The sequence below is a fragment of the Populus trichocarpa genome, chromosome 5, assembly GCF_000002775.5.
Source record: "Populus trichocarpa isolate Nisqually-1 chromosome 5, P.trichocarpa_v4.1, whole genome shotgun sequence".
Taxonomy (NCBI): Eukaryota; Viridiplantae; Streptophyta; class Magnoliopsida; order Malpighiales; family Salicaceae; genus Populus; species Populus trichocarpa.
The window spans coordinates 24,569,813-24,594,695 of NC_037289.2; the positions used below are offsets into that span (position 1 = coordinate 24,569,813).

General features: G+C 35.4%; 4 protein-coding genes across 8 annotated transcripts; 2 read left to right on the forward strand and 2 right to left on the reverse strand.

The window, feature by feature from the left end:
- Window positions 1-352: 352 nt before the first annotated feature.
- Window positions 353-3,061, reverse strand: LOC7485649 (F-box/kelch-repeat protein At5g42360). The gene is made up of 2 exons (XM_002307765.4): window positions 2,869-3,061; window positions 353-2,409 (listed from the first exon to the last, which is right to left on the reverse strand). The coding sequence occupies exon 2, from the start codon at window positions 2,323-2,325 to the stop codon at window positions 580-582; it is 1,746 nt and encodes a 581-aa protein (XP_002307801.1). The 5' UTR covers window positions 2,326-2,409; window positions 2,869-3,061; the 3' UTR covers window positions 353-579.
- A 3,066-nt stretch (window positions 3,062-6,127) lies between these two features.
- Window positions 6,128-8,943, forward strand: LOC7494708 (uncharacterized). The gene is made up of 9 exons (XM_002306951.4): window positions 6,128-6,306; window positions 6,442-6,468; window positions 6,547-6,626; window positions 6,772-6,844; window positions 7,089-7,146; window positions 7,782-7,833; window positions 7,984-8,008; window positions 8,111-8,202; window positions 8,656-8,943. The coding sequence occupies exons 1-9, from the start codon at window positions 6,205-6,207 to the stop codon at window positions 8,705-8,707; spliced, it is 561 nt and encodes a 186-aa protein (XP_002306987.1). The 5' UTR covers window positions 6,128-6,204; the 3' UTR covers window positions 8,708-8,943.
- Window positions 8,944-9,673: 730 nt separating this feature from the next.
- LOC7494709 (probable protein phosphatase 2C 27) lies at window positions 9,674-12,157 on the reverse strand. Its single transcript, XM_002307767.4, has 4 exons — window positions 11,701-12,157; window positions 11,428-11,628; window positions 11,111-11,316; window positions 9,674-10,600 (listed from the first exon to the last, which is right to left on the reverse strand). The coding sequence occupies exons 1-4, from the start codon at window positions 11,902-11,904 to the stop codon at window positions 10,042-10,044; spliced, it is 1,170 nt and encodes a 389-aa protein (XP_002307803.2). The 5' UTR covers window positions 11,905-12,157; the 3' UTR covers window positions 9,674-10,041.
- A 5,673-nt stretch (window positions 12,158-17,830) lies between these two features.
- LOC7494710 (glutamate receptor 3.3) lies at window positions 17,831-23,553 on the forward strand. 5 transcript variants are annotated; one of them, XM_024602018.2, is made up of 8 exons: window positions 17,831-18,114; window positions 18,428-18,943; window positions 19,074-20,416; window positions 20,499-20,776; window positions 21,509-21,540; window positions 21,640-22,046; window positions 22,430-22,904; window positions 23,283-23,553. In XM_024602018.2, the coding sequence occupies exons 2-7, from the start codon at window positions 18,676-18,678 to the stop codon at window positions 22,898-22,900; spliced, it is 2,799 nt and encodes a 932-aa protein (XP_024457786.1). In that variant the 5' UTR covers window positions 17,831-18,114; window positions 18,428-18,675; the 3' UTR covers window positions 22,901-22,904; window positions 23,283-23,553. The 5 variants fall into 5 exon arrangements, with proteins under 5 accessions (XP_024457786.1, XP_052308738.1, XP_052308739.1 ...); XM_052452778.1 differs by having other exon boundaries at window positions 18,433-18,943; XM_052452779.1 differs by having other exon boundaries at window positions 18,484-18,943.
- The last annotated feature ends 1,330 nt before the right edge of the window (window positions 23,554-24,883 follow it).

Genomic DNA, 24,883 nt, shown 5'->3' on the forward strand with positions numbered 1-24,883 from the left:
AACTCGTATAGATACGCAGACTTTGGTCTCGAGGCTGGATCGAAAGTCTTGAATCTTTAAAATTGTGGCTACGAATGTCATCATGCGTTTCATGTAGTAATGTAATACCAGTGGCCTGTGGATGACAACTTCCGTACTAGAACTTCTCTTACAGTCCTATTTTAACATAGAAAAACAGAGTCTGTTTCACCAAATCAATTGTCCACCCTGCTAGCACAAGGCTTTCCCTACAACTGCCAGTTTGCCGCCATAAATATTCATTGTTCAAGCATGAAATCAGCATCAGCAAAGAAGCAAAATGAAAGGTCAAAATGATATCATCAGAATAAACTCCACCTAATTGGAAACTGGATGAACAAGAAAACAAATTCATTATTAATGAACATAAACAAGCTCAGGAATACAGGATGAATCGTATAAACAGTGGTGAAGAAAATGCACAGATGAAAGCACCAGCAGGCAAATTGATTGTCCAAAGAATTAAATATGAAATTCGGGGGTCACAATCTGTGCTCAAAACCTGGTGTGGCTAAATAAATGTTTAAAATTCTCTGCACAAATCAACATTCAACAAGGACCTCAAAGATACAAGACAGCCAATGATTTAGTCATGCACGAGGAAGCGTCAAATTCATGAGTCATGTGATTCCTAGCAATGTGACTCCAGTTTGTCCCCGTGTCAGACACATCACATACGGTCAAGAAGTCCAACACTTGACCAAATATTTTGAACATTTCAACCCCAAATATTAGGTTTTTATCTGCAACAAATGCAGCATTCCAATCCATTGGAGCATCGGGATGTACTGAAACTTCAGTCCAGTTAAGATACATGAGATCTAGCTCCCACAATTTTCTAACAGCCTTGTTTCTCTGGCCGATTTGACCATCCCCTTCACACCAGGAGACTGAAAGCATAAATAGCTGGCCATTACAAGATACAAGTTTAGGGTAATACTCTTGAACACGAGGAGGGAATGGAGAGGATTGGATTGCCATCCAGAAGCCCCTTTCAATGTCATATCCCATGAGCTTGTCTGTCTCAGAGTAAACATAAAACATCCCATTGCAAATAACTCCAGAACAAACAACCCCAAAATCCATAGGCAACCTCTGGATTTCTGTCCATTTATTTGCTATGGGATCATAAATTTCTCCAGAATCTAGTGGCTCGTCCCAGGATCCAAGACCCCCTACAGCAATCAATACAAACCTCTTGCAGTCCTTCATATTTGATTGGCCACTTTTTTGTCTGGTGAACTTGTGTGACTTTCTATTGGGCAATGATGAAGGCTCATATTCATCAAAAGCATTTCTATATTGTCTTCTTAGTGAAAACCTGTGAGGGTCCTCATAAACATCTGATACCCCAGCAATACGTGACCTAGGAAAACGTCTTTCTTGTCGATGTTGATGACTGTGAACCACTGAAAAGTCTGAACGAACCTCAGAAATTCCTAAAACAGGCATTGATCTAGCATACCTCATGGAAGCAATTTTACGCCAAGATTTAGTTAAAGGGCTAAAAGCCCACACCCCTTTGTGTGTCCTGAATGAGCTCCTATCCACTCTCCCAAAGTGAGTCAAGCTAGAACAACCACCAACAACATAAATATCATCTTGAAAACTGGCAACAGAAAACATGAACCTTCCTTTTAGAATGTCAGAATCAATCCTATGCCACTGGTCCTGATATACATCCAATGCATATATATCCCCAGAACAATATCCATCTTTAACAGCGCCAAACAAAAACAACCACGGATTCAGATATGGACCTTCCCGTCTCATCTGCAGGAACCGAGGGGTGGTAGTCAAGTATCTCCACTTCTTGCATACAAGGCGGGCATTCATCAGACTGGTCAATGGGAGTCTCACCAAGCATAATTCCAGTACGTCATCTGGAAGAAACATATGCAACCTGCTATTTTGAATTAAATCTTCAAGCTCTAAATCCTTTCTACTGTTTTTCTTCCAAAACTTCTCCCTCATCCCATATGAGAAACAATCGAACCCTGTCTCCTCATTACCACATATCGGTCTATATCCCTTTCCTTCTTCACTAGCACTTGATGACCTCCTCCTACCGCTCGGATCCCCAAATTCCTCACCTGTGTCAGCACCAACTTTGCAACCCCCACCCATACCATACAAAGTAAGACATTTCAGCGAAACTCCCCTTGAATCATCCTCTTCCTCTCCTTCACCTCTATGATTCCTCTTCCTCAACTTCTGGCTAACACTTCTAACTAGCCGTTGAGACACACTCAAAGCCTCCAATTCCCGGCGAAGAGATGCCTCTCCCGTTAATCTCTCGGAAAACATTCCGTCCCCGTCCTCTACTAGTTTCCACACAACAATTTACACCCCGTAACCATCTTGAAAGCAGCATTACTCACCTTCTATCATCTAAAAAAAAAACCCAACAAAGATCAGCCCTCAAGCATCCTCATAGAACAAAAGGAACAAAAAAAAAGATCGACTTTCCTTCAATTTATCAGATCCATAACATGGTTTTTCAACAAATCATATCCTATATCAGTAAAAATCATCACCATAAATCATCGAAAAGATTATATAAACTAAAGTCCACAACTCGCAGGTAAGCCTTGTTGCAGCTTTTTAAATAAAAACGCAAAACCCACCATATTTTCAAAAACAAACCAGTAGGCAACACCAATTATAGAAAACACAAGCCTGAAAAAAAGGGAAGTGACCCATTTGAAAGACAAAAAGGGAAAGCTTAAAACATCCATTATTAGCATAAAAAAAGTAACATTTCTTTCCTCCATTTTCTCAGTAATCAAACACCCATACCAACACTATAAACGAAATTAAAAGCCAAGAAACAGAGAGAACGTTACTTACATTGCAAACAGCAGAAAAAAACAAATCCCCATAATTTGAAAATGTGAGGTGAAGGAGGAATGAAGTGAATGAAGTAACAAAGACTTGAGAGATTCGGAATTTGTATCCACCAAAAAAATTTGTTTTCTAGTTTTTATTTTTGGTGGTCGGTCTGCATTGAGTAAAGCGACCCTCCACTCCGCTTTTTTGCTTACAATACTAATTTATTTCAAAAAAATAAAAAATAAAGCAACGCATCACCTCTTTTCTTTCCCATTTATCATTCTTTTTAAAATAAAAAAAAATAAAAAGGATATATTTCTTTATTTTACATAAAGATTTATTCTAAAATTATTTTCAAAAACAATTTTTTTTTATAATTAAACATATTTTTATTTTTACATGTTCATCAGTAGTATTTAGTTATTATCTTTAATTACCGTTTAAAAACAAGACAATAAAAACAATAAGTTTTTCTATTCAAATCTGTTATTAAAATGGATTTATGTTATTTTTTTATTTTTATATCTAATACATATTAACTAATCACAACTGAAAATCATCTCATAAAAAAATTGTTTTATGTTTGTATCTTAATTTCTCCTACTAAATTTATTTCTGATTTATTTTATAATGCGGACACTAATCAAAAGTGATGCGTTAATTTTCGTAGCGGAGTTATGATTTGGTGGAACCTTGAACTCAAGGGTGATCGTGTATCTTTAATCCGAGCCGTTGATTATGTGACTAGGATCTCGAGGGGAGCTGTGTTTGATTGGTTTCGAATGTGGCGTGGGGCTCGGGGTTCAATGAACGAATTAATGGGAGTGTGGAATACGACGTCGTGGAGAAACTGTTGTGTGTGTGATCAGTTTTTTTGGGTGGGTTAGTGGTGTGGACCCCATGAGGTGTCTCTTAAAGTCAAGAAGCTGATTGATTATGCCATCACCTACTTCCATTTACTCTCTGCGCCATGGCTCTCGCTACTTGCTAAAGTTAGCCTGAGTTAATTATAGCTTAGTCCCTATAGTTTCATAAGAATAACTGACTAGTCCTTATAATCTTAAAAACTATATTCTTAATCCCTTTACTAAGTGGTTGGGGAGATCCGAATAAAAAGCGAAAATGCAAAATTCAGGATGGTGAGTACTAGCGAAGGGAATGTTTCATTACCACATGGTGTACAAGAATTAAAAAAACAGCACAAATTCTTTGTATACAACTAAAACAAATCAATTAAAAATAATAATTATAATAACTGTACCCGCTCATTATTTTTAATCATGGTTATTTCAAAACACATGTTTTATTTAAATTAATTAAGTATACAATCGTGTTTAAAATCTTATGAATATTTAATGGTTAAAAAATAAAATTTAATACTAAGATATAAGAGAGAAAATAAACTTGTGTGAGTGAAAGAGAACGAGAAATGAAAAAAATAGACAATAAATCATAAATTAAGACTTTATTTTTAATACAATTGGTGTTATTAAAAAGCACTAAAAAAAATATAATTAATTAAAATTTTTGTTTAAGGTCGATGAAGGAACTAATATTGAAGAATAATGGTGGTATACAAAATTAATATTTAAAAACACGTAGGTGTTTAACTATTCTACTTTCTAAATATTTTTTAGAATTTATTTTATTTTTTTTTAGAATTTTTACTGAACTTTGTTGTACAGTGAAAACCCACCTCTTCCTTTTTCAGGTTATTACATAAAGAGGGTTAGACAACCATCCATTAAACTGTACGGTCTTTAATGATGTCTTGCGGGCACCTAACTCTCTCTGACAACAAAGGGAAACACTGCTGTCTTATTAATTGATCAGCATGCATGTGCACAACTCTTCATTTCAGGCACTGGAGTGATAGTTGGATAGGCACTGGGGAAGGAGAATATCTATTTTTCGAAAGGGAATTTATAAAAAAAGGTGATAAGTATATTTTAATGCAACATCATGACTTGGAAACTTGGAGAGAAAATGACGACCCACCTTGCCTCCTGCTCTTTTGGACCACATGGATGGACTTTCCTTGTTCATGAACAATCCCCGTTTTCCCCAATGCCAGCGTCCACTTTCCTAAAACGTCACAAAATTTAAATGCCTATAATTTGTTGCCATAACTCCCCACCACAGCCGGAAAATGGATAAACATACAATAATATCGGATCCATGATCTTAAATAATAGCTTCGGATATGTAAGATGTCGTCATGGACAATATGTGAAAACTCCTCGAAAATAAATATCCATGATCTTAAGGTATAAATCTAAAAAATATATATACTGAGGGGTATAGTTTAACTGGTCAGACCCTAAATTTATTTTCTAGAGGTCACCAGTTCGAGTCCCACAAACATCAGGACCACTAGAGGCTTACATGGTCGTTAACTTCAGGGTCCGTGGGATTAGTCGAGGTGTACGCAAACTGGTCCAAACACCTATATTAATAAAAAAATGTAAATAGAAGAACGGCCTTATGCAATGTCTTGCTTGGTCCTATAAAACCCATAATAAATCCGGTGACTTATCGACATCTAATTTGGGTCAGGTTGTATGTTGATTTTATCTATTATTGATTTGGTTAAACCTATAAAATTTAAATAGGACATGATTTAAATTTATTTTTTCTTCCCCACGGTGATATTGTTTTAACTCTTAAGAAATAAATGACATGGTTTTGAACTCGGTTAATTTAGATTAATTTTTTTAACTCATGATCTCTATCTTAAATCAAATAATGAATTAGACTGAATTTTATAACTATGGTTATATATTATTTGATGAAACTGACATGTAAGTTAATTTGATAAATTTCATTGTATTGATTCTTAATTATTTTTTTTCAAGAAAAGATAAGAAGAATATTTAGTTTAAAATATATGTTGAGTATCATGTCGAATCAGGTAATAGTTTATCATGTCAAACTTGATATTTTATTTCATAATTCACTTGGTTAAAATTTAAATGATATTTAATTTGATTTTTTTCTCTAAAAAGACATGATATTTTAACTTAAAAAATTAAACAAAGTGATTTTAAATTCCTAGATTGACCTATCCGGATAGCCTGTGATTAGAAGGATTTTATAACCACAATCCTATCTGATTTTATAACCACAATTCCTTTTTTTTTTTTTCAAGAAAAGGTGAGAAGAATACTGGGCCTTGAAGTCCAAACCACAATCCTAGTCCATGCTGGCCTCGTCGGTAACATGGGCCTGGACTTCTAATCTTGACACTGGACTATGTTTAAGACGCGTTCCTTAAATTAGACTCACCAGTCCACAAGGAACAAGAGACCAGAGAGAGAGGTGCGATCGGTAGAGACGAAGACTAGAACGATAAAGATGGCGGAGTTGACGGCGTGGCTTCTGATGATACTCGTCGTTTTGACATTCACAGTTGTCTCAAGCATCGATGACAAATGCGCTGCTTGTAATGCCGTTGCGGTACTTTCCTTTATTTCTTTTAGATCCTCCAATTCTCTCTGTGCTTTATTCGATGATCGTTAGGGTTTAATTATTAACTAAGCATCCTTCCGAACTTAATTCATTAACTGAATGTTGTGATCATCGATTTTTCAGGAGGAGATAGAGAATGGGCTTTCCAATGTAAGGATTTTAGTCTTATTTTCTTTCAATTTTTTAAGCTCTGCTTCATTTCTCAATGGTTTGGTAATTATTGTGTAGGAAAAACCGAGGAATCATTTGGATATGCGACATAGATTGGATTCTAAAGGTCAACGTAAAGGAAAAGTAATTGATTACAGGTAAAGCTTCAATATTTCCTTTCAACTTTAAGTTATCTATTCCGTGCCGTACCGCTCCGTGCCATATAGTGTAGTGTCTGTGTGGGGCGCATTGTCTTGTAAATGTTGCTAATTTTTTTATGATTGTGTTTTTATTTTTGGACAGAGTCAGTGAGCTTAGGGTCGTTGAGTTACTAGATGGGCTTTGTGATAAAATGCAAGATTACACTCTTCAGAAGGTAATTATCGGTTGAATTGAGCTCTTCATCGGTCGTGTTCTTTGCTTTGGATGCATGGTTGATGTACTACTTCTGTGTTTTTTAGTCGGAGACATTTGTACTTGACTATTTGTAGTTTCTATTAACAGTGATGTCTGGTAATCCTTAATCATGTTGCCATTAAATATTGTCTTTGCAGCTGCATGTTTATTTATTTCATGTCCCCTTGCAAGCACATTCAATATTTGTTTCATTGTTTTGGCAGGTGGATTCGAAAAGATATGAATGGGTTAGAGTGGATAGCTGGGACAATCTTGCAATTAGTAAGTATTTAATAATATTGCCTGTTCTTAACAATATTCTTGTCTCTTGTTGTGGCTTCTGTGCATTAACCAATTTGTCCCTGGTTGTCATGATGTTCCTCCATTTCTTTATTGAACTTGATGTCTGATTTGATGTCATGCTTTTTGTGCGTTCATTTAGTTTCAAATGGGCCATGTTTGATAAAGAGAATGTAAAATGATAGTAGGACTAGGACTACTATCTTACTCTTGGAATAGGATTGGTAGCTTAATTGTGAAGTGCAACTAGCGTTAGATTAATAGATGTGAGTTTAAGATTTGGTGGGAAGCTGAAAACAAAGATCTTGATCACCTCATAACAGAATGGGAATTCTATTTAAGCAGAAGAGCCATATCCTTGCTCTGGTGAGTTTGTTTTCCTTTTTAGGAGAATGGGATTGGAACACCACAAAATTTCTTATCCTTGCCTTTCTAGGAAATTGGAATCACTGCCTTTTCCCACAATTGGCTCACGCTTATTAGTTGTGATGCCAATGGTTGGCCCTAACTCAGCATTTTTGTTATATGTTCTTTGTTTCTCTGTCTTTGAACTTTTATTTTCAACTGAAACTACTACAAATTTTTTAAGTTGTTTTTCTATTTTTATCTTTTGATAGACAAGCAAGAAGCCAAGGCATATTCAAAAGATATATCATCTTATTGTGGAAGGTGAGATGGAATGTTTTGGTCATCCCTCTATTTTCACTCATTGCAAAATACGCATATGATTGTGTAATTTGTGCTTATAATCCAAGGATGGTAAATGCCAGCTAGTGTATGGTTTACCAAAGTCTAACCTATATGTTTAAAATGGGACAGGTTATTGGAGGAAACTGAAGATGAGGTGAGTTTTCGTACCTGCTTAGCCATTTCTTAGTTAACTGGTCATTTATGTGGTTTATTATAGGGTGACAATTCAGGCTACTAAGGATGGTTAATATTGCAGTTGGCAGAACGGATAAAGAAAGGATCTGTGAAAGTAGGAGATGTGAGCAAGATTTTATGCCAGGATTTGAGCAAGCATTGTAATATGTCCAGGTAACGTGGAATCTAAAGCCAGGTTTATGTACTTTAAGCAAAATAGCTGGTTACAGGGATAGTTGCTATCAATCCCTGGGAACGTGGCTTTAAAGAAGGTTGTGTTGTGACCTAACTCGGAAGTATCAATTAAACCATTCACTGTCTTGAGTGGCATTCTCCATTAAAGTCATATTGGGCCCATGTACCTCCTAAACGAGAAAATACAATTTGCACCTTGTTATTGCCTCAATTTTGTTTTGTTTGTTGATTGCAAGTTACTTGATTGCAGTTTAATCATGCATGATTACTGGTTGAGAAAATAAAATTTGCACCTGGGTCTTTCCTCAATTTGCCTGTTGATTGGAAATTACCTGATTCCAGCTTAATCATGCACAGCTATTGTTTGTCAACCTAAAAGAGGCATCATGCTCTCATTTATATATTAATTCAAAACTTTATTGGTTTATGCAGTGACTCCCATCAGGCAGACGCTGATGATGATGAACCAGATGGAGAACTCTGAGTAACTCCCATGATTTTGAATCGATCGCTCGTGGGAAAGTTTTTCCAAACTTGACAGCCTTGTTTACAATGCTGAATTGTGCCCGGGATTACAACCCCGCAATTTTTCTCCCACAAATGGGCAGGCCTTGTATCAGTGTTTTGGACCTAAAACATTGCTATAACAGTCGTGAAAGAGGACGAACACCTTGATTTCGATTTCTATTTCTTTGTCAAATATATGACTTGTTAACTTAACCTTGTTGCTTCCTGTTTTGAATCTCTCTTTCGACTTGTGGCTTCCAAGGAAAAGAAACCGCCACCTGGATCAAGAAAGCATCGTCACAGGTGAAGCAGGTGTACATAAGGTTCAAGATTTTCATTATGATGGGACAGCTTTGGACCTTTGGTGTCCCATGTTCACATTAAAAACCTGAAATCATGCTATTCTTCTCGACTTTGAGGTGAGTGTACTGCTCTCCTCCTTTTCCGCTTACAAAAACTTGTATCGAGAAGTTTGAAAACTGGGAAGGTTGGTGGAAAGGGTTAAAAAAGGCACAACACCAAGCGACCCTATCAAACTCAAAAATTACAGCAGTTTTTATTTTAATACGAAATCCCATTATTTAAAATTGTGTTTGGTTAGTATCAAATTGATACACAGGTAACGAAAACGACGTAAATAAATCTATTTCCAGGACAATAATAAGGTGAATTTTTGTCAAAGATATGTTCTCTCGGTCTTCAGGTACTCTGCGAGTCTGAACTCGTTTCATGCATGTTTCCATCAGCTATTTATTTTCAGGCAATCAATATCTGAAACCTGAATCACCACTAGTAGCATAAAAGGACAGGCTGGATGATAATTGATAAGATGAGCTTATGAGAGCCGCGGCTAGTTATGATCAAGTCAGTTTTGAAGGCAACACAATCCAAAAAACATCACAGTTATCTAACAGAATGATCGACGGAAACAAGCAAGCAGGCATCCATGGAAATCCCTCATAATCAATTAATTCATTGAATGACAACACAGAGATGAACGATTTAAAAGAAGAGTGTTAGATCACAGCTCTCATTTCCCCCCCAAATTATGTACAACGGAGAAGAAAAGAATGAGAGGGAGGTGCATGCAACTAAGAAGTTGAACAACGAACTCCAAATGGAACAACATAAATTATATCAGATGTACAGGGTTTTGAAACTCAAAAGAATCCATGCCATATTCATTCCCTGAAGAAAGCTGAATGTCAGCCATGGCCTTGTGGATATCAGGAGCAGCCCGGAGAGAAAGATGTTCTTACCTGTTCCAACCTTGAATGTATTTGTACAGACGTGATCAAACCATCAGTTTTTTCATGAGTTACTATCCAGAACACCCTTTAGTAAGTTCAAACCTTCAGCTGATATGCTCCTCCGAACTCGGGATTGTGGGATTTCTATCCTGGGGGGTGGATCCGGGGAGAAACAGATAACAATTACTGTTAGATTATCACATGCATTGCGTCTGAGTGCCTCCCTGACCAGCTCTCTTGAGCATCTTTCAGGATCATTATGGAGCATCAGTTCTTTCCTAGAAATTGTCACAGCACACTGGCTGCTCATTACATCCCACAGGCCATCACAGCCCATGATCAAGAACTCATCTTCCTCAGTCAAATTTGTCTCTCGCAATTCAGGCTCAGCACTTAAAGGGCAGGCCGAACCTTTAGGGCCCTTCATGTGCCAGTCTCCGAGGGCACGTGCAACAGATAATTGGCCATTGAGGTAGTCATCATAAATGACGCCACCAAGTTTCTCAATTCTTAGTCTCTCTGATGTGCAGTTAGGTTTGTGGTCTTTGGACATCTCAATTGCTCTACCTCGCCTCCCCAGCACAGCTCGACAATCTCCAGCATTGGCAACTATTAATGTCCTGCAAAAGAGTAGAGTTATTTCAGAGAAATGAAACCTCAAAACCTAAATGAGATCCAGAACCTGGAGACCGATGTAAACTTATAAGAAAGACATGTCTGCACACAAGAGTTCCCAAGAGGATGGGACAGTAGACAAACATAACAAAAGGCCCGTGTTTCAATATATATTTTGACGCTATGCAACACTTAATCTTCAAATTGTAAAGGTTATTTATTTGTATTGCACTGATAAACCGAGCTCAACTTGATCCAAAAGTACAGTCAGATCTACTCTACCTCACTCCAATTTCTATGGCCATCTCCAACTCTACCACTGTCCAGCTTTATCCCTCTCCTTGAGCGCTCAACAAAACAACTAAGCAATCCTCAAATAAAGTACTTTTAAAGGTGAATGACAAACTGTTGAATAAAAGGAAGCTTGGGGGCTACACCTTAGTCCCAAATAAGAAATTTTTGGCAACAATATCCTACTAAATATTCTATATCTAAAAAGGATACATCCCCCTTACCTTCCAAATATAAGAGCAATTAGTGCGGTGGTGCCAGAAGAGATATCAAGTGCACTATCATCTGCAAATGCATAATCAGCTTTCACAAAAGCACTCTTAATAGCCTTCTCCACACAAATCGGAAAATGGGAGTCCTCGACTATAAACCTCAGAATATTATTTTTCACAAACAATGCCGCATCTGTTCCTCCATGCCCATCAAACACCTGCCCACAAATTCCAATTAAAATCAGCCCAAAACACATTTCCAGCTAACTTATCAACATAATGAAATTCCCAGTCACTCAGAGATCAACAGGATGTTTTGAAATACTCACCCCATAAAAAGCTCCCGGAGAAGGGCAGTTGGCGGTGGCATCTAGATGATCAACAAGATTATCTATACAAACATGTTCATCTTCCATATACTGTTTAGGCCCTCCTTCAGCACAACTTCCCGATCGAAACAACGGTAAAAAATCCGTTCTTTCATCAGCCGGTGAGTTACTAACCACGACCACAACCCCAACATCAAGCGCCTAAACAAAAAAATCAATCAATTCATGATTATTGAAAAAAAGATTAAATTTTTAATTTATTTCTTAATTTACCAGATCAGCGGCGTTGAGCAATCGGGTGGAGTCCATACTTTGACGGAGATGTCGTGGAGGTTTCCCATTGGTGGATTGTTTAAGGTTGTCTAAATTCTCAGCGTTTTGATTTTCCGATACATTAGTGCTGCTGTTGTTGTTGTCTTTGTTGTAACCGCCTTCTAGTACCGTAAATGGTGGCGAAAAATCCATGCCTGCTGCCATATCTTCTTCTCGATCATAAAAAACAATAATTCAACGGCGGTGATGATGGCTGTAAAAACACTAGAAAGGAAAGGAGAGGAATTCTTGAGAGAGGAGGAAGGGGGGAGGAGGAGGAGAAAGGTTGAAGAAAATGGATGATGATGGAGGGGAAAGTTTGAGCCTTTGAGGAGAGAGAAAGAGAGTTAAGGATGTTGGTGTTTGGTTGGATACTGGCGATTCCAGGTGATCTGGTGGATCTAACTAGCTGTCCGTGTGGAGATTGGATTTACGACACGTGGTTTGTTTTGGTTGGTGAGTTTTCTGTTTGGATGGATTGTTATTTTGGTAGTTCGTGGATTGGTGCCTCCATTGTGTCCCAGCCGTTGGTCTCGCAACTGTTTAATAGGCTGTTTGATCTCTTTCTTTCTTTTTTTTGCTTTTATCAATTTTCTTTTCTATATTTTTTTTATTGGTCAAGGCTCGATTTTTTTTTGTTTAATGTTATAAATGAGTTGTTATTTAATAGTATTTTTTTCATAAAAAAAAATTGTTTTACTACAGCATCATGTTATCACTTCGAAATTTGCAAATAATTTTTTTTTATGTTTAGATTAATTTGTATATTAATTAAATACTAGATCTTTTATTATATTAAAAAATAAGTTTTTAATACAAATTTTAAAATTTGAATTCAAGAACTCGAGAGATGTGTATTTTGTTTTTAAGCATTGAACATATGATTATCCTGAGAAATTTCATGGTTACAAGGGATAAATACAAGTAGTAGAAAAATAATTTTAAAATAAATTCTTAATTAAAAAAATAGAATTTTTATCACTTTTTAATGGGACTGGATATGATTTTTATTTCTTTGTATCTGTCTCGTTATTAAACACTTGGTATTTTAAGGACTATATCACATATAAACAAACAAACAAGATCAATAATTGAAGGTAGTGATTAAACCTTGAGTGCGTGCTTTTGTATCTTGTTATAGTTTTTTTTAAATATGTTAAAATATTTTTTATTTTTAATATCAGTATATTAAAATTATAAAAAAATATTAATTTAATATTTTTCCAAGCTATACACATTTTATGATACAATTTTAAAACCTAAATAAACAAGTAGATCATATACTTATTGACAAACAAATAGATCATGAATGGATTGAAATTATAGCTAAAATTAAAATTTGTTCGTGTTTTATTGTGGATTGTGTACTATGAACATTTTAGTTTTTCTAACCACGGTTCTCTTATAATTATCCCTTTGGATTGGGAGTATTATGATCTTTTTATAATTAAAAAAAAAATAGTTGGCATCTGTGCTTTTAGGTAGCTTTTTAGGTAGCGCATGCGGCACCTCCTGGTAGCCTTACACGGCAACATTCGAAGCATTTAACCACTCTCTACATTATGGGCTTGCGCGTGTTGGCATACACGACACGAAGGAGCTCCAACGATAATTTTTCTCCTCCCCACTCTTTTCTCTCCTCTCCACCTCAAAAGGTGTGCTGACCATGAAAAGTTGCAAAATGGTCATCAATCATTTAATTGTATTAAATTTGGCTTATTTGTTTTTCAATTTCATCCATTGACATATAATTTTTTTCCCTATTTTTTTTATCAAATTTGATCCTCATTCTTTTGATTCCTATTTATTTTGATTTTAATCTTTTTTCGACTGGATTTTATTTTTCGATTTAATCCTTAGTCATTTGAATTTTTTTAAAATTTGATCTCCATTATTGATTGCAATTCCTTTTATTTTGAATTCTTCTATTGATTAATTGTTTTTTTTTTTTTGCAATTTCATCCCTTGTTGTTTAATTTCATTGAATTTTCATGTCATATTTGGTGTTTTTTTTTGTCATGCTTTTAAGACCTGCCTCGGGAGTTGACCCTCATCATGTCCTGGATCACGGGTTGGGTTGAATAATCATGATTAACATGGGTTAATCAAACTTTTTATTGTGTGGGAAGTAAAACTGACATTATCTTGACAAGAAAACAATGGGAAAAAAAAATCAACGGGTGTTGAAATTATTTTTTTCTTAACTAATCGCTTGATTTTTATTCTGCTAAAAAGTAAGAATGATATTATTTTAATAAAAAATAATGGAGAAAAGATTCAATTATGATCCTCCTTTTATCATTAGTCTTTTTTTGTTTTGGATTGTTTATTTTTTTTTCCAATTTCATCTATTTTCATTTGATTTTGTTTTGTTTTTATATTAAATATGGTACCCATTCTCTTGATTGTTTCTTTTTTATATCTTTCTTGTTTTTTTTGCTTTCAATTTTGCCCCTCAACATTTGATTTCAATTTTTTCATATTTAGTTCTTATTTTTTTAATTGCGTATTTTTTTTTATCATTTTCTTAATTTGTTTTATCTTTCAATTTTGTTCCTTAATATTTTATTTCATTTGTTTTTTTATCCATTTTTTGTTCTTATTCTTTTTAGTTGCTCTTTTTTTTTTATTCTATTTTTCGATAAAGTCCCTCATTATTTTATTTCATTAGTTTTTATACCAGATTCATTATTTTGATTACTATTTATTTTCTTTATAGTTTTTTATGGTTAAGAATTCTGTTCAGGATTCTTTTTGGTTTTTTATATGGTTATCTTAGTTTATGATTAAAGTTACTTGTTTTGAAAAGTAGTTTAATTTAACTTTGGTTTTTTTTTTTTGTTTTTTTTAATTGCATCACTTGATATTAGATTATTGAGCATTGAGTTTTTTTATTTTTTTTCCTTTCTTTTTTCTAAAGTTATTCCAATAACAAGTTAACTTGAATTACCTTAAATTATGATCTTTTGAATATTCTTTTTATAGGAAGAAAGTCATCCGACAGAAATCCAGTGTTGCTCTCTTTCCTCTCCTTTTCTCCCTCTCCCTCTCTCTCTCTGTCTGTCTGTCTGTCTCTGTGAAAGTGAAGAATGGCATAATTGCTGAGATTATAATGAGGTGGTTGCATGGGCTTTTCTTTTGCTAATTATGGAAGGGATTGCCGACGGCTGCAATAATTGTTCCAGGCCCGTGCTATGCTCGCCATCTCCACAGCCAGAGTAAGGTTAAGATGAAGTCGCCCTCTTGCTTCTTACCATGCGCTCTTGCATGATTGTCATCCATCAATCATCTGTCACCGTCATGCCCTGGCTTGAGGCCTGGGCTTGACAATGACATCCAGTCACAAATCCAATTCGCGGGGTTACCATCACAAGGGCTTTACCGAAGATGTGAAAGAAGCCCAACAGAATCCAGCTCGGATCCAACTTGCCCACGTGAAAGAAACAGGCGGGCCCACAAACCACTTCTCATCATCGCCTCTTTCTTACGACGCCTTACCTCCAGCCATTCCTTCTTTTAGGGGTTTTGTGTAGTTAGTTACCCTCTTCACACAAAAAAAAAATAAAAAAAATAAAAAATAAAATTATCATATACCATTTCGTTATAAATATATTTAATTAAAGATATAAAGATATAAAAATAAATTTATTTTTAAAAAAAATTTAAAATAGATTTATGTTTTTTCTAATATGAAAGATATATATTGTCTTTGTCTTAATTACTATATATATATATATTTTTTAAATATATTATGTTATCCTTGTCATAATTGTTTTAATCACTCTATTCTCTTTTTAAAATATCATAGACATGCTATATGTTGTTTTTGTCATAATTATTTTAATTGTTATATCCAAAAATAATAATCAAATGTTTTTGACGTTGTTAATGATTTTTACCTGAAAAAAATTGGTAAAAAAAAAACAATAATGCTAGAAGATTATCCAATATTATTTAGTTTAATTCAATGTTGAGCTAATGTTGTTAGGAGTGGTCCTGGCTATGTTTATTTTCATGTTACTGTACGGTGCAAATTAAGAATGTTTGTTTAATATTTAACACATAATGTAATTTTATATAGCTAGATTCTACTAAAATTTCTTTTTTTTTTTAATTATAAAAAACTATAATTTATAATTTTTTTAAATTTATTGTTTCAAGCTATTATATACCACAGAACCGCAGACACTTGTATATCCTGGGGTTCTCGATCGTATGTCTGGCTTGGATGAAATGTTCAGCCAACAGCATATATACAATGATTGGCCTGCGCGCAAACAGTGATATTGCCTACGAGTCAGATAAGAAGAGCGGATATTTTCATGAATTGTGGAATCTTTACATCCAAATTATTGAAGACCAGCAGGCAGCAGCCAAACCGGCAGGGGAAAAGAACAGCAGGGACAGAGGCAGAGCTTTCTTTCAAGCTGCTCACTCACCCCGGAAGCCATAGCTCTCCTCAAGTCTTTAAGCTATGGCTTCATGCATATCAGAAACAACGACAACCATTCACTGGTGCCTGGTGGGGTTGGAGTGGAATATCACCAAGTAACATGGGTCACGACGGCGACATCAAAAGAAGGATTATATATATATATATATATATATATATATATATGCTAATCAACTCGTATCCATACTCATACTGCATCCACACGTTTTCACTTTACATGCATGTTGGGCAGCACCGTGCTTGCCTTTTCATCTAGATTCCTCACAACCTAATATTCCATCACGGTGTGTTAAGAAGTTTGATAGTGCTTGCTTTTTGAAGATTTAAAAACATATCATTATAATGTTTTTTTTATTTTTTAAAAATAATATTAAAATAATTTGAAAATATAAAAAATTATTAATTTAAAATAAGATTTTTTTTTAATTTTTTCAAAAACAAAACATGAACAGAATACCTGAGAGACCACCTTTATTCTTTCCTTCATCAAATCCACAACATTCCATCGACCAAGAACCCCGTTTACATGTTATCCTTTGTACGTGAGTGCCAGAGGCATGCAAGCACGTGACTGGAACACTGCTAGCTTCTGATCCATTGGTTTTCTTAGATCTTATCCAAGTCTAATTCTCTCTTCAAACCTAGTTTTTAGCCCTAAACTATAATATAATTTATGTTACTGTACTTAAATATGCCTAGTTGTTTCTAAATCCGTCTTTTCATTGAAAAACACTTGCGAAACCTGTCAGCTACGTGTTCACAACGAGTTTGTTTCTTGAAAAATAATTTTTTAAATTTTTTAATGTTTATTTATTATTAAAAAAGTTAATCAACAAAAAATATTTTCCAGTAAAAAAAAATTTAACCTGATTTTCAAAAAAATATTTTTCTTTTATTTTGAACGAAAAATACTTTCTGAAAGTTGTGAAAAATTTAAAAATGTTATATTATTTACTGATTATATCAAATTTAGTACTCAAACTTTTGATTGCTATATATATATATATATATTTTTTTTTCAATTTCATCCCTTATAATTTAATTTTTATATTAATTTTGGTCCTTGTTTTTATAATTGTTATTTGCTTTTCTCTTGTCATTTTTAATTGAATTTTTTTATCTATCAAATTTAGTCCTCATTCTTTTGATTCTTACTTATTTTATTTGAAATAATTTATGAAATGTTAATTATTATTATTTTAATTTCTTCATCTTTTAATTTTTTTTATTTTTTAGATTTGATCTCTATTATTTTGATTATTATTTATTTTATTTGAGATAATTTATAAAATTATATTTTTTTTCAATTTCATTCTCATTCAACTTTTTAATTTGTAAGATTTGTTTCTTATTATTTTAATAACCTTGAAAAAAATAAAATATTAATAAGTTATTTTTCAGCTTATCTTTTATGACATAGCCAAATACTGTAAAATATTTTTTAATTTATTTTTTATTACACTACTAAACATAAAAAAAATTAATTTACTTTTCTAAAATTCATTTTGTAAATAAAAATTACTTTATAGTAAACACAGGGTAGCCTTCAAACAAAGTCAAAGAACAATCAATTTGCAATATTTTTTTTCTTCAGAAAAAAAAGGTGTAATTATATGGAAAGAAGTTGTAGCATTGCAACAAAACTATCAACAACAAAGGGATTCTTCATGTCATGTGAAACTCAAATTTCAAACATGGAAAATGAAAAAAGTAGGCAATTTGTCTCTCTCAACCCCATCCAAAGTACACTCCAAAACGATGCCTTCTGCCCATGTGAACAATGAGTTGAGTGCTACTTTAGTTCAAAGCATTTAATTCCCATTCCACATTGATGAAGAGACTATTGACCCAAAAAGAAAGTTTCGTGTGAATATTGGTCTTCCACTCAACTCTCATGTTGGATTTGGATTTTCTTTTTTCAGGTCAGTCTCTGTTGTTGTATTGGCTCTTTCCCTTCATTTTTCATTTCTTTTTCATTGAATTTGATCAAGGGTTTGTTGATAGCATCATAAATTTGTTCTTAGCTCTCGAAGAACTATTCTTGGCTTCATCAATGGGATTTTTCCTGGCAATTTCTTTAACATGGGCTTTTTTTTGGATTTTTCTTTTTCTTACTTAAAGAGAGAAGAATCTTATTCCTGCTTCTGCTAGCTGGATGCCATTTCATAGCTTAGGCTCATTGTTGTGGCTGAGTTGATGCTTTGGCTTGGATTCTAATGCTTTGTTTTCTCTCAGCACAGAAGCACGTGTTTCAGAGCTTGACTATTTATTTAAGAACTCGGTTTTTGAAGATTTCTTGCACATTTGCATAAAGGGACCAATGCTTGTTTGTTAAGTGATTTTACTCGTGTCTTTGAAATTTCTGTTGTTAAAGCTTCTGATTAAGGTCTGGTTTTGTTACATACGGTTCAAAGCCCTTCAGAATCAATTTTGTGCAGGCGGATTCGTTTTGGAGGGGAAGATAATTGTGCTATTGAATTGAAATGAACGCTGTTAGGTTTGTTTCGTGTCTTTTTCTCTTCTGTGTGCTGTTTTCAACAAGTGGATATAGTAGGAATGTGAGCTCAAGGCCTGCTGTTGTGAATATTGGAGCTATTTTTACCTTTGAATCTACGATTGGAAGAGTTGCCAAGATTGCTATCCAGGAAGCTGTCAAAGATGTGAATGCAAATTCTAGCATTCTGCATGGCACCGAACTCAAAATTCATATGAAAAACTCTAACTGCAGTGGGTTTCTAGGCTTGGCTGAAGGTAATTTACCAATACTTCTTCCCCTTATGTTATCAATGTTAGTTGATGATTATACTTTGTGTGTTTAGCTGTCTATCATGGACAAGATAGGGTTTTTAATTATTTACTCAAATCATCATGTTTGTGACAGCTTTGAAGTTCACGGAGAATGATGTCATTGCCATTATTGGCCCGCAATCTTCTGTTGTTGCCCATATTATATCCCATGTCGCGAATGAACTTCAAGTTCCCCTATTGTCATTTGCAGCAACAGACCCCACTCTTAACTCGCTGCAGTTCCCCTTTTTTGTTAGGACCACGCAGAGTGATTTCTACCAAATGGCGGCAATATCAGAGGTAGTTGATCATTATGGTTGGAAGCAGGTGACTGCCATTTTCATTGATAATGATTATGGACGAAATGGCGTGTCAGCTCTAGGTGATAGACTTGCAGAGAGACGTTGTAGAATATCTTACAAGGTGGGGATTCCCCCGGATTCTGGAGTTAACAGGGGTGACATCATGGATATTCTTGTTAAGGTCGCGTTAATGGAATCTCGGGTTGTAATTGTCCATGTGTATCCTGACATGGGTTTCAAGATCTTTTCCATGGCAAACCACCTTGAAATGATGGGTAATGGGTGGGTATGGATTGCTACGGATTGGCTTTCGTCTGTTTTGGATTCTGCTTCTCCTCTCCCATCAGAGACCATGGACTCAGTGCAAGGGGTTCTTGTTTTGCGTCAACACACACCAGATTCAGATAGAAATAGAGCCTTTTCCTCTAGGTGGCACAAATTGACTGGTGGTTATTTGGGGCTGCATTCTTATGGGCTTTATGCTTATGATTCTGTCTGGCTAATTGCGCATGCTCTTGATGCATTTTTTAACCAGGGTGGTATTATCTCATTTTCTAATGATTCCAGGTTACCTTCTGGGGAAGGTAGTAGTCTCCACCTTGAGGCAATAAGCATCTTTGATGATGGAAAACTTCTGCTGAATAACATATTGCAGAGTGATCTTGTTGGTTTGACCGGCCGTATTAAGTTTGGAATAGACAGATCTCTTATTCTGCCTGCATATGATGTTGTTAATGTTATTGGAACTGGGTATAGACGGATTGGTTACTGGTCCAATTATTCTGGTTTGTCTATCACGCCTCCTGAGACACTTTATACAAAGCCACCAAATCGTTCAAGCGCAAACCAGAAATTGTACAATGCCATTTGGCCTGGGGATACATTGCTTACGCCACGTGGATGGGCTTTTGCTAACAATGGGAAGCAACTGAGAATTGGTGTGCCAATTCGGGTGAGTTTCCGAGAATTTGTATCACAAGTACAAGGGACAGATACGTTCAAGGGTTTCTGCATAGATGTTTTTACAGCTGCTGTAAATCTATTACCATACCCTGTTCAATATCAGTTCGTCCCCTTTGGAGATGGTAAAGAAAATCCAAGCTACACAGAGCTGGTGAATAAGATCACGACGGGTGTGAGTGCATAGTAAAGTTGTTTGCACTTCAAGTTTAAGTCCATGTATTCCAGTGTTTGACCCACTCATATTCTTGTTGCAGTTCTTTGATGCTGCTGTTGGTGATATTGCCATTGTAACCAAAAGAACGAAAGTCATTGATTTTACGCAGCCATATGTCGCGTCTGGATTGGTTGTTGTGGCCCCATTTAGGAAGTTGAACTCTGGAGCCTGGGCTTTCCTGAGGCCATTCAGTGCCCGTATGTGGATTGTCACTGCTTGTTTCTTCCTTGTTGTTGGCTTAGTTGTGTGGATTCTGGAGCATAGGATAAATGACGAATTCAGGGGCCCACCTAAAAGACAAGTAATAACTGTTTTATGGTGAGCTTTTAAATTATCATCTTATTTTGGCTGTTGGTCGATAAAGATCTTTGACATTATTTATGTTAAAGAAAACAAAGGAATTACTTCTTTGGGTTTTTTTGGGTGCTTAGTTGCCTAAGGGACGTACTGAGAATGCCACATCCCTTAAAAAAACAAAAAAATTATGAGAGCAAATGAGAAACAAGTTCTTCCTAAATGTTTTTTTGAATACGTTTCCTGCTTACATACTTGACATGGAACTTCCAAACTTCAGTTCATATTGTTTTGGCTCGTTCCTTGTTTAAGAAAAACACAACACATTGGAGGACAGAGGAAAAAAAGAACAAAAAGGAAAAACTTCGAAGTAACAGTCACTGTGAAATTCTTCAGAATTCAAGAAAAGAGAAATATTTCCTTGTATCTGTATGCACTGTTTCTTAAATTTTAAATTTACCATTCTCGCATTTGTGTCTGCCATTTCTCGGTTACTGCTATAAATGTTTCGTTTCTGTTTTTTCTTTTTTCTTTTTCTTGTAGGAAGTAATTTGATTTCTGTACCATGCTGTTTTGCTAAAATTATGTACTTGTATTCTTGCAATTCAAGCACCCTTTAGTAAAGCTGACTTTATCATATGAGGGTCAGACCTCAGATAATATATCACTAATGCAATAATGATTTAATCCCAAGTAACATTTTGCAAGTAATCAAAATGATCATTGCCTGATCCGTTTCTTTCTTAACCCTTGCAGGTTCAGCCTCTCGACTCTATTTTTCGCTCATAGTAAGTGGAAATCAGATTCTTGCCCAAATTCTATGCTTATCTTGGGTCGTAAGGAGTCATCATTAATTTGATTGAGTTGGTTTCCTATACCTTTTGCAGGAGAAAACACTATGAGCACCCTTGCTCGGTTTGTGCTACTTATATGGCTCTTTGTGGTCTTAATAATCAACTCAAGCTACACTGCAAGTTTGACTTCAATTTTCACAGTGCAGCAACTATCTTCTCCTATTAAAGGAATTGAAAGCTTGAAGGAAAGCAATGAGCCTGTAGGATACCAGGTGGGTTCGTTTGCTGAATATTATTTGAGAGAGGAAGTTGGAATACCTAAATCTAGGCTTGTTGCCTTGGGATCACCAGAAGCATATGCTAATGCACTCCAACTTGGTCCTGAAAAAGGGGGTGTTGCTGCAATTGTTGATGAACTTCCTTATGTGGAACTTTTCCTCTCAAGGCAGTGCACATTCAGGATTGTTGGTCAAGAATTTACAAAAAGTGGCTGGGGTTTTGTGAGTACCTGCTTCCTGGTTCATCTGTTCTTTTCTCACTCTAAAAGCAAAGCATTACTGCATTAGATCTAAATAAAGAATACATGTTCCTGTGTTGCATAGATAGGAATGAAAAGTTCTCTATTCGGAGTGGATTCACGAAAAAAGATAAAATTTCCAAAAAATATGTCCATACAGTGAATCAACATTTTAATATGCTTATTTCACACAATTATTAGCCTCAAAATTATCTTTCTATACAAGCATGATTACTCATCCTTGATCCCTTGACATGCAATGCTATGACAGTGCATTTTACCATTATAAATAAGCATCCTGTCAAGGGAATGGTTAGTTTCACCACTGATTCTCTCCTCTGCTCATTTGTGTTTGCCAAAAACCAGGCGTTTCCAAGAGACTCTCCCTTAGCTTTGGATATGTCAACTGCAATTCTAGCACTATCAGAGAATGGTGATCTCCAACGGATCCATGACAAGTGGCTGACGCAAAGCACGTGCAGTTCAGAGACATCTGAGCTTGAATCAGATAGACTTCACCTCAAGAGCTTTTGGGGCCTCTTTCTCATTTGTGGTCTAGCTTGCTTCATTTCCCTCCTCATACACTTTTGCCAGATTACACGCCAGTTATATCGCACCGCCCCTGTAGAATCTCCATCTGCTGGTCAAGGTTCCTTGCGTTCTGGGCGTCTTCATAGACTATTTTCATTAATGGATGAGAAGGCTAGCCAAGAAAAGAGTGCAGTTAAAAGAAGGAAGTTGGAAAGATCATTATCCGAGAATGATCGGGACTGTGAGTTGGGGAGGAATCCCACGAGGAAAGAAACAGAAAGGATGACCGGAACAACGGCAAGTTAAGCTAGTAAGCTTGTCAACCAACATCTTTATCTTTTGAGAGTAGTAATCTATAGCTTGAAAGCTTTTTTTTTTTTTTTTTTGGTGGGGGGGGGGTATCCCCAAAAAGGATGTTAGTTTTCCATTTCGGTGACTGCGTGAATATTGAAGGTAGTATAAAATTATATTTACTGTCTTTCTCGTTTAGAATTTTCATTTTTTCTTGTAAATAGAAATGTTTAGCCTATCTAATTATTCACAAATAAGCTTTTAAGTAATTTTTTTTAAATGGATCTCTTTACTCAGAAATTTTCAACTAACAAAAGACTGACATTATCCAATCCCTTGATGTGATGATATGAATTTATATTAGCCTATCTAATCTCCTTTTGACGTTGAATTACAGATAAAAGAATACACAACACCGTTGGCCCTCCGTTTGAGTTGGACTTGGAAACAATGTACTCAATATTCATTTAGCAACGTGCCTTTTTTTCAGAATGTTATCTACCTCCTTCAAATCAACATCAGTGCCTGTATCAGTTCCACTGAAATTTGCTGATTGTACATGGAGTGTTGCATTGCTAATTTCTATCCCAGAATCCTGTATCAAATCACAAAGAAAGGAAATGTTGGAATTTTAATGTTTACAGATGAAGAAGAATATATTGGCTCTCTCTACACTCTTACTTTACCTTCTTATTTCACTTGATAACCTTCCTGTTTAACCATCAATCATGATTCTTGGATTTCCCTCAGCATTCGTGGACTTCCTTATGATCTCTCCGTTTTGAGTATTACCAGAACTTATGAATTCAATCTACAGACTTTGTGCTTCAGGTTCTTCGAGTTGCCGGTCTGATCAACCCTCCCATCCCACATACTGTTACATTTACATGCTTAGAAACTCGTATATTTCTGCACATTACCAGCACACTATATATAAGTTTGCAAAAGCAAAAACAAAAATTCCATGCATGATATCATACAAGTGTGTCCTTTACCGTATTCTATGGTTACGTTCATGCTCCCTACCGATTGTTGATTTTGCTCTAATATTCAGCAAAATGAGTTTTGCTAGAAAAAAGAACAAGAAAGGAGAAAAGCAAAGGAATAAAGTGCAAGAAGAGCACAACTTTGAGGACGTGGGATTATGCTGCAAATACAGAGAAGAAAGAAATTGAATAGGAAATTCTACCTTAATCCTCGCAAACTGAGGACTAGGTAGACACTGGCAGCAGTTTTTTTTATTACCTACAGCCTCTAGTTAGGAAGTTCCCTAATTTTCTTTTACCTTATTAATGTTAAGAGAAATTCTATTTTAGTTGCGCTATATCTTTTATGGGCTTAGCTGAATTTTTCTGCTCTTGCTGATAAAAGTCCTCTCAAAACAGAAAGAGATGAACTAGGTTGACTCGATGATCCATGAATTAGCCGAATAACTTGGTTTCCTAGGCCTTTTTTCAAGTAAGATCTGAACCGTGTCTAACAATCATGATCTACTTCTTCTCCAGTAAATTTTTATCCATGAAAGAACCACGTGCCCCCGACTCCTTTTCTATTTTAATAGAGTAATCAAATGATAATGCCTTTAATTCTCTGAGACAGACCAACAAAATATTCAAACAAATCCATGAATTGATTCATCCATCAAGATCAATAACCAGCAAATGAATTTTGCAAAGTTTTGGCAGTAACCAAGGCAATTACATATTTCACGATACTTTTAAAGGGCTGCCAAAAACCTCACAAAGCTACTGCCATTCCTTGCTACTTAATCATTGCTGTGAATACCGGCATCCCGTAACCTGATCGAATCATACACAGAAAACCAAAATATAATTAAATCAACTCTATTACAAAGAACCTTTTAAGCAAAAAAGAGAAGGACATGTCTTTGAACTTGTAGCTTCGATCACTGAAAGTAACAAGTCCAGTGCCCTTGAAGTCACAATTCCAGTGGTTTCTCCCATGCATTTGGTAATAAGCATTCATGGCATATGATGC

Excerpts from the sequence above, each read along its gene's own strand:
- LOC7494708 (XM_002306951.4), top strand. The coding sequence starts at position 6,205 with ATGGCGGAGTTGACGGCGTGGCTTCTGATGATACTCGTCGTTTTGACA. Across the intron at positions 8,009-8,110 it reads TGGAGGAAACTGAAGATGAG|TTGGCAGAACGGATAAAGAA; the intron begins GTGAGTTTTCGT and ends TTAATATTGCAG. Across the intron at positions 8,203-8,655 it reads AAGCATTGTAATATGTCCAG|TGACTCCCATCAGGCAGACG; the intron begins GTAACGTGGAAT and ends TGGTTTATGCAG.
- LOC7494710 (XM_024602018.2), top strand. The coding sequence starts at position 18,676 with ATGAACGCTGTTAGGTTTGTTTCGTGTCTTTTTCTCTTCTGTGTGCTG. Across the intron at positions 20,417-20,498 it reads TGAATAAGATCACGACGGGT|TTCTTTGATGCTGCTGTTGG; the intron begins GTGAGTGCATAG and ends TTCTTGTTGCAG. Across the intron at positions 21,541-21,639 it reads GACTCTATTTTTCGCTCATA|GAGAAAACACTATGAGCACC; the intron begins GTAAGTGGAAAT and ends TACCTTTTGCAG.
- LOC7494709 (XM_002307767.4), bottom strand. The coding sequence starts at position 11,904 with ATGGCAGCAGGCATGGATTTTTCGCCACCATTTACGGTACTAGAAGGC. Across the intron at positions 11,629-11,700 it reads TGCTCAACGCCGCTGATCTG|GCGCTTGATGTTGGGGTTGT; the intron begins GTAAATTAAGAA and ends TTTTTTGTTTAG. Across the intron at positions 11,317-11,427 it reads CTCCGGGAGCTTTTTATGGG|GTGTTTGATGGGCATGGAGG; the intron begins GTGAGTATTTCA and ends ATTTGTGGGCAG.
- LOC7485649 (XM_002307765.4), bottom strand. The coding sequence starts at position 2,325 with ATGTTTTCCGAGAGATTAACGGGAGAGGCATCTCTTCGCCGGGAATTG.